The 9697-nt window shown below is 35.1% G+C and overlaps 1 protein-coding gene across 1 annotated transcript in view; it reads left to right on the top strand.

Annotated features, from left to right (window-relative positions):
* Positions 1-8821, top strand: part of DCTN6 (dynactin subunit 6) — a 34520-nt gene extending 25699 nt beyond the window's left edge. The window contains exons 6-7 of the mRNA XM_053703278.1: positions 7301-7443; positions 8193-8821. Coding sequence (XP_053559253.1) covers positions 7301-7443; positions 8193-8291 — 242 coding nt within the window. The 3' untranslated portion in view covers positions 8292-8821. The remainder of the gene's footprint in view (positions 1-7300; positions 7444-8192) is intronic.
* Positions 8822-9697: the final 876 nt, after the last annotated feature.

Consider the following 9697-nt stretch of genomic DNA (forward strand, 5'->3'; position numbering starts at 1 on the left):
TCCTGGCATTCACTTTTCTAGTTCTAGGAAAGGACAAAAGGTTCCCACTGTTACTTTGGCTTTTGGGTTGAAACTTTTGATTCTCAAGGCTTACTTGGAGGCGGATCAGCCTCCACCGTAACGGAATAATGCTTATTCTTCTAGGTCAGTTGCCACTTCCTGGGCTCTTGGTCTTCTTTGCATACTTTTACACAATTCTACCATTTTGATGCATTTGCTTCTTCTGAGGCAGCCTTTAGTAGGAAGGTTATTCAAGCAGTTGTCTCAGTTTTTTTTATTTTTGCCGGTTTGATTTATTTTATGTGCGTTTAAAAAAAAATGTATGTATTGGAGTTGTGGATTTAATTTCTCAGTTAAAATTGTATTTAAATTCCTCCCTTTAAAGAACAGTCTAGTCAAAATTAAACTTTAATGATTCAGATAGGGAATACAATTTTAAACAACTTTTCAATTTTCTTTTATCAGTAAATTTGCTTTGTTCCCTTGGTGGTATTTTTGAAAAGCTAAACCTAGGTAGGCTCAAACTGATTTCTAAACCATTGAAAACCGCCTCTTAGCTCAGAGCATTTTGAAAGTTTTTCAGTTAGACAGTACTAGTTCATGTGTGTCATATAGATAACATTGTGCTCACTCCCATGGAGTTATTTAGGAGTCGACACTGATTGGCTAAACTGTATGTCTGTCAAAAGCACTGAGATAAGGGGGCAGTCTGCAGAGGCTTAGATACAAAGTAATCACAGAGGTAAAACATATATTAATATAACTTTTGGTTATGCAAAACAGGGGAATGGGTAATAAAGGGATTATCTATCTTTTTAAACAATAAAAATTCTGGTGAAGACTGTCCCTTTAAGTCAGTGATTTTCAACCTTTTTTTTGCAGTGGCACATATTTTTTTACATTAAAAAATCCTGCGGCACACCACCATTCCAAAGTTTTACAAAATCACACATTGTAGCCTAATACAGTATACATATATATGTGTGTGTGTGTATATGTATATGTGTATATATATATATATATATATATATATATATATATATATATATATATATATATATATATATATACTGTGTGTGTATGTATGTATGTATATATGTATGTATGTATGTATATATATATATATATATATATATATATATATACAGATGCAAAAAAGTGGCACACACTACTATAGCAACTACCCGGTGCACTGCAAATAGAATGTAGTATGTAAGTAGGATATCCAGGTGCACACTTAGCCTCAGTGTTTAGAAGTATCCGGAAAGAAGCAGGCAACACAGGAATTTCATTCAAAAGAAAAAGGCTTTATTCCAATCCTTGGAACAAACAGCAGGGCCTTAACCCTTAACGTTTCGGTCTACACCTAGACCTTTATCAAATGGAGCCTCTCTCACATGGGCTCTGGATATCCTATATATATATACTGTATATACACATTCACACATACTGTACTGTGCTGTACCTCATACAAACTAGTACAGATGCGACTTATTTTTTTGCATCCGTTTTTTTATGTATACACATCATGCACTCACACAATTCTTCACAATTTCCTCGCCTTCTGTCCGTTCTTCTCCCTTGCTTGTTCACCCTCTCTTGTACTAAATTGCAATCCTCTCCCTCACTCATAAAGTTAGGTTGTTATATTCCAAACTTGAACCCCAGCCCTACTGCTATACAGTAACAACAAAAGTCCAGCGCACCCGGCAGCAATGAGACTCAACAATTTGATATGCCTTGATATATACCTTTAATTCTGTTAGATGTTGATCACAGGGCTAGACAAAGCCAAATATGCCTGATGGCCAAACAGTCCAACACGCTAAAAGTAAAACAGCATATGACAGGCAGCAGTTAGGGAAAAGAAATAATGGTCAACTGCTATACAGCTTTGATCTTTTATGCTGTCTTCTGTTGTCATGCACCTTGGTCTACGAAGAATCTTCATGACTGCTAAATAGCACTGCACATTCTATTTGTTCAGGCCAGTAAGGGAAAAAATTAAATTGGTAGAATTTCGCCCATGCATAGTGGATTTGCCGCATAAATTTCTTAAGTAATGTAAAATGGATATTTGTGCATCTGCAATACCAAATTTGGTAGAACATTTTTCAGCATGAATTTCATGGTAAGTTTTATTGTACTTAATGTAATTAGCTGCATATCATGGCTTGGTTCCCAGCCTAGCAGTAGTCACAAAGCTTACTTCTTTCCTATTTTCATTCAGTGCTTTTTACATAAAAATGCTGTCCAGTATTATTTGACGGTACTTTTATTACTTGAAAAAAGGCGGGATCTTTTGTAACCGTTGTAACGTAACCTAAGCATACATGCTCAGATAAAGGTTATGTAATATTTGTGAGTTCGTATTGGTTTGCGATCTGGATTTTTGTTTTTTTATATTCTCCAGAATGAGCCAAAAAGCATGGGCACACCTATAGCATTCAGTGAGAGTGTTCTACCTAGCACTTTATTAAATTAAGGACATTATCACAATGGGTTAATTGGCCCTGTTAACCTCACCTGGTTCCCAGCTAGTAGTAGACGGGAGACGGAACCCGCAGAGAGAGCCGGCCAATCTCAGCCTTAAATCCCGCCCTTCACCAAGCTGAACAAATTAGCATGTTTAAGCAGAAACAACTTCCGCCTGTCAATAGCGTCATTGGCTTCGCAACTGTACTGCCACTCGCATCCTGAGTATACTCTGCTCAAAGCAGGGCGGCCGCTCACCTAATGATTCATTTACAATACATGACATATTGACATTCATTCACAAACAATCATAATGAATTTTTGTGAATGAATGGAAATATGTCATGTTGTAAATGATGCCGTCTGCCTCTGCTATGGCGGCACAGTGGTTGAAAATCACTGCTTTAAGTTATTACTCGTGGACTCCACGGCTTGAGTATTAGTTCCCAGGAGTAATGGATAGTGGACTCTCACCACCGGTATGAAAGTAAACATAATTTATGCTTACTTGATAAATTAATTTATTTCATGGTTGTGAGAGTCCACAAGACCCCACCCTATGTTTTCTAGGGCTAATATCTTTTTTGAGCACATAGAGAGAGAGAGAACAAATCCGTAATTCTTAAATCCAAACTTTTTAATTTTATTTTAAAATACATTTATCAAAAAGGGGACAAATCAAATAATAAAAGTATATTGCAGAGTTTTTATATATATATATATATATATATATATATATATATATATATATATATATGATTTATCATTCATTTTATATTACCATCTCAAAGTGTTTAATGTCCCTTTAAGGGGTTAATTATAATACAAAAGTTCATTATTTGCAGAAAGCTGAGCGCTTGGAGATCCAATGACTAAGCCTCGTGATACCAGGCCCAATTTTTTGGTTTTAAAAAAAAAAAAAAAGTAATTTTGTATTTTACTATAGATGCCAAACAGCTGCTATGTCTTTTATTCCTGCAACAGGATAAAAGAGATTAAGTTTTAGATAAATCAACTTGTGTTTATAAAATGAAAGAAAATCCATTTCCTTTTTTCTATAATTAACACTGTCTCTGTAATTTATGTTCAACTATCTTTTTATAAACAATTCTTAGGTTTTATTTATTTTATTAATCCCAAAACATTGATCTAATCCAATGTTGGATCATACCTTTTAACATATAAATCAGATGGTACTATAATACCTGAGCAAAAATATGCTGAATAAATATGTAATATAAATAATTTTATTTAGGTTGAAACATTAAATTGTATTTTTCTAAAATGTTTTATGTTTTAAATCCTAATAATTTGAACTCCTTTTTTTTTAACTTTATTGAATATTTGTAAACCTATCCCACAATGATTGTGTACAAGTCATTTTTAGCCTGCATTCTTTCTATTTAAATTATGTAACATTATACCGCATACTATTATTATACTGCATACTATTATTATACTGCATACTATTATTATACTGCATACTATTAATATACTGTATACTATTAATATACTGCACACTATTATTATACTGCATACTATTAATATACTGTATACTATTAATATACTGCACACTATTATTATACTGCACACTATTATTATACTGCACACTATTATTATACTGCATACTATTATTATACTGCATACTATTAATATACTGTATACTATTAATATACTGCACACTATTATTATACTGCACACTATTATTATACTGCATACTATTATTATACTGCATACTATTATTATACTGTATACTATTAATATACTGTATACTATTAATATACTGCACACTATTATTATACTGCACACTATTATTATACTGCATACTATTATTATACTGCATACTATTAATATACTGCATACTATTATTATACTGCACACTATTATTATACTGCATACTATTAATATACTGTATACTATTAATATACTGCATACTATTATTATACTGCACACTATTATTATACTGCATACTATTAATATACTGTATACTATTAATATACTGCACACTATTATTATACTGCACACTATTATTATACTGCATACTATTATTATACTGCATACTATTATTATACTGTATACTATTAATATACTGTATACTATTAATATACTGCACACTATTATTATACTGCACACTATTATTATACTGCATACTATTATTATACTGCATACTATTAATATACTGCATACTATTATTATACTGCACACTATTATTATACTGCATACTATTAATATACTGTATACTATTAATATACTGCATACTATTATTATACTGCACACTATTATTATACTGCATACTATTAATATACTGTATACTATTAATATACTGCACACTATTATTATACTGCACACTATTATTATACTGCATACTATTATTATACTGTATACTATTAATATACTGCACAGTATTATTATACTGCACACTATTATTATACTGCACACTATTATTATACTGCATACTATTATTATACTGCACACTATTATTATACTGCATACTATTATTATACTGTATACTATTAATATACTGCACACTATTATTATACTGCACACTATTATTATACTGCATACTATTATTATACTGCATACTATTATTATACTGCATACTATTAATATACTGTATACTATTAATATACTGCATACTATTATTATACTGCATACTATTATTATACTGCATACTATTATAATACTGCATACTATTATACCACATACTATTATTATACCACATACTATTATTATACCGCATACTATTATTATACAACATACTATTATAATACTGCATACTATTATAATACCGCATACTATAATACCGCATACTATTATTATACCGCATACTATTATTATACTGCATACTATTATTATTATTATTATTATTATCGGTTATTTGTAGAGCGCCAACAGATTCCGCAGCGCTATAAACAAAGGGGGAGTACAACAAAACAATTATAGGGTAGAGGGCCCTGCCAAGAGTTGCACTGTTGTAGTCAGCTCTTAAGAAGGTGATCTGCAAACAGCTGGACTTTTAGGCTTACATGCTAAGGGGGTTCAGGGGATTGCAGTGGAGGAGAGGAACTGGTATTAGGAAAGGTTAGCGTAGGTTGTATGCATCCCTGAACAGTAGAGTCTTTAGGGAGCACTTGAAGCTTACAAAACTAGAAGAGAGTCTTGTGGAGCGAGGCAGAGAGTTCCACAAGATGGAAGCCAGTCTGGAGAAGTCCTGTAAATGGGAGTGCAATGAGGTAACCAGAGAGGAGGAGAGTAGGAGGTCATGAGCAGAGCGAAGGGGACGGGAGGGAGAGTATCTGGAGACAAGGTCTGAGATGTAGGGGGGAGCAGTGCAGTTGAGGGCTTTGTATGTAAGAGTGAGAGTTTTGTGTTTGATCCTAGAGGCAAGAGGAAGCAAGTGAAGGGATTGGCAGAGAGGCGCAGCAGATGAAGAGCGACGTGTAAGGAAGATGAGTCTGGCAGAGGCATTCATTATGGATTGTAAAGGAGCTAGGCGGCATGTGGGGAGACCAGAGAGGACAGAGTTGCAGTAATCAAGGCGGGAAAGAATGAGAGAGTGGATTAAAATCTTAGTTGTGTCTTGTGTAAGGAAGTGTCTAATTTTAGAGATGTTTTTAAGGTGGAAACGGCAGGCTATAGCCAAGGACTGAATGTGAGGAGTGAAGGAAAGATCTGAGTCAAATGTGACCCAGAGACATCGGGCATGTGGGGTAGGGTAATGATGGAGTTGTCGACAGTTATAGAGATATTGGGGGTGGAGATTTTGGAAGAAGGGGGGAAAATGAGGAGCTCAGTGTTGGAGAGATTTAGCTTGAGGTAGTGAGAGGACATCCAGGAAGAGATGTGAGAAAGACAGTTAGTGACACGGGTTAGCAAGGAAGGAGATAGGTCTGGAGCAGAGAAGTAGATTTGGGTGCCATCGGCATACAAATGATATTGGAAACCGTGGGACTTAATTAGGGAACCTAGTGATGACGTATAGATTGAGAAGAGAAGGGGACCGAGGACAGAGTTTTGCGGTACTCCGACAGAAAGTGGTGACGGGGCAGAGGAGGCCCCAGAGAAGGCTACACTGAAGGTACGGTTTGATGGGTAGGAAGAGAGCCACGAAAGGGCTGTGTCACAGATGCCAAAGGATTGGAGGGTTTGGAGCAAAAGAGGGTGGTCGACAGTGTTAAAGGCTGCGGACAGGTCAAGGAGGATAAGCAGAGAGAAGTGGCCTTTTGATTTAGCTGTAAGTAGGTCGTTGGTGACCTTAACAATAGCTGTCTCTGTGGAGTGATAGGGACGAAATCCAGATTGCAGCGAGTCAAGAAGGGAGTTTAACGTAAGGAAATGGGATAGGCGTGCATATACTAGTTTTTCGAGAAGCTCACCAATTTTGTTTTGTTCTCTTGGTATTCTTAGTTGAAAGCTAAACCTAGGATGTTCATATGCCAATTTCTTAGACCTTGAAGGCCGCCTCTAATCTAAATGCATATTGACAGTTTATCACACTAGAGCGTGTTAGTTCATGTGTGTCATATAGATAACATTGAGCTCATGCACATGAATTTACAGAGGAGTGAGCACTGATTGGCTAAAATGCAAGTCTGTCAAATGAACTGAAATAAGGGGGCAGTCTGCAGAGGCTTAGATACAAGGTAACTACAGAGGTAAAATTTGTATTATAACAACTGTGTTGGTTAGGCAAAACTGGGGAATGGGTAATTAAGGGATTATATTTTAAAACAACAACAATTCTGGTGTTGACTGTCCCTTTAAGTATACAGTGAATGTATTTTATAACTCATGGGCTAAATATGCTGTGTTTCTTTAATTCTAGCATCTGTAGGCAGAAATGTAATTCTTACTAGCGGCTGCATCATTGGCGCGTGCTGCGATGTGAATACTTGTGAAGTGATTCCCGAAAACACCGTTATCTATGGGTCTGATTGCTTGCGTAGAGTGCAGACAGAGCGTCCCCAGGTTAGTATTCTGTGTCCTTCAGATTTTTATTTCACAGAGATGACATTTTTCCTGCCAAGCATTACAGTCTCTCATACGTACTGTTTGGGGTATGAAATGCTCAGATAACACTGTTTATGCAGCCTTGCTGTACAGCTGATTTTATTCATTTAAATGTCAATGTTAAAACAACATTACAAGCAGTTATTTTTTGACTGGTATTTCACTTATACCCCTTCTTCCACTAGTATAGTCTTATTTATAAAATGTAACACAATAGGTTATCAAACGCCAAAAATACTTTATGCTCATACTGGCATCTTAGGTATTGCTTTAGTGTATTAGTTTAAAGGGACATTAAAGGGATATGAAACCCAAATAATTTTTTTCATGATTCAGATAGAGCATGTAATTTTTATTAACTTTCAAATTTACTTTCATTATCAAATTTGCTTCATTCTCCTTTTATCCTTTGTTGAAGGAGCAGCAATGCACTACTGGGAGCTAGCTAAACACATCACGTGAGCCAATGAAGAGAGGTATATATGTGCAGCCACCAATCAGCAGCTAGCTCCAAGTAGTGCATTGCTGAGCTTACCTATGTATTATTTTTAACAAAGGATACAAAGAGAAGGAATCAAATTAGATAATAAAAGTAATTAAGAAAGTTGTTTAAAATTGTATGATCTATCAGAAACAATTTTGAGTTTTATGTCCCTTTAAACAAAAATAAAATTTCATATTTTTCTCTTTATATTTTCTACTTACAGCCACAAACATTGCAGTTGGACTTCCTGATGAAAATCCTTCCTAATTACCATCACCTAAAGAAGACCACAAAAATGACTTCCACTCCAATAAAAAACTAAACATGCGCTGTATGCCTTGCTAGATAATAACGGATTTCATTTATATCCTGTGTGTTTCTTCTCTATTATGCAATATGTGGCCATATACTCTATATTAGCACTACTATTATTGTTTAACTTTGTTGATTTTGTTTAATAATGCTATTTATGTATGTCGTGTCCAGTGTTCCCTCTACAGCCAGTTTTGTGAGCGGCCCAGCAGTGAAACAGTTAATAAGGGAACCACACCTTGCAGTCTGCATTGTGTAGTGTTTGCTGTCCAAGAAAGATTAAGTAAATTTTAACCTTAATTCTTAGTCAGTGAGGTCAGTAACATGAAATGAATGCAGACCTATATAAAGCACAGAATAGAGTTTTGTATTTTTTTTTTCTTAAATAGAAGAACGTGCAAACAAACGTGACTTTATCCTGGGAAGTTGGATGACAGTTTGAAAACCAAACATGTAACTGGACTTTCTTATGCTAAAAGTCAGTTACATTTTTTTTGCATTCCATTCTTTGTCAATAAATTATTTGTTGTATCTACAGAAGTGAGCTCTCTTTTACTGTATACAATAGATGCACAGAAGGGAACCTGATAGGGTAAACTTTGCACTATACAGACATTAAATAATCACTGAATATTTGTTGCTATTGATGCTACATATCCAAATTTCTCATCTATACTATAATTGCGTTTGTAATGTCCATCGCCGTTGGCAGTTGCGCACGTATCCTCAATGAAATGTTGGCAGCGCCAGGCAGCTGCATCCAGGTTAATTCCGAGAATGGCAGGGGATACTTTTACCACCCTGCAATTTTCGGAATCCACCGGGATGCAGCGAAGGCAAACGGAGCATTACAAAAAAAAAAAAACACCTCCCGCACGAAGTATATAAAAAAAAATGAACCTCCCACCTGAAGTATTAACACATACACCGCAAACCCACACATCGCAAAATAATAAAGTAATTAACCCCTTAATCCCTTAACCGTCAACCACCCACATCGCAATAAACCTAATTACCCTATTAACCCCTAAACTGCAAAAATCCCCACATCGCAATAAACATTATTACCCCTTAAACCATAAAACCCCCACATCGCAATAAACCTATTTACCCTATTAACCCCTAAACCGCAAAACCCCCACATCGCAATAAACCTAATTACCCTATTAACCCCTAAACCGCAAAATCCCCACATAGCAATAAACCTATTTACCCTATTAACTCCTAAACCGCAAACCCCCCACATCGCAATAAACCTAATTAACCTATTAACCCCTTAAACCGCCAACACCCACAATGCAAATAACTAATTAAATTACTAAGCCCCCTAAACTAACACCCCCTAAATTAACACTATTTACCTAAACTAAAAAATACTAAAGTTACAAAAAATAAATAAGCTAAGATTACAAAAAA

This window comes from Bombina bombina, chromosome 2 (genome assembly GCF_027579735.1).
Source record: "Bombina bombina isolate aBomBom1 chromosome 2, aBomBom1.pri, whole genome shotgun sequence".
NCBI lineage: Eukaryota > Metazoa > Chordata > Amphibia > Anura > Bombinatoridae > Bombina > Bombina bombina.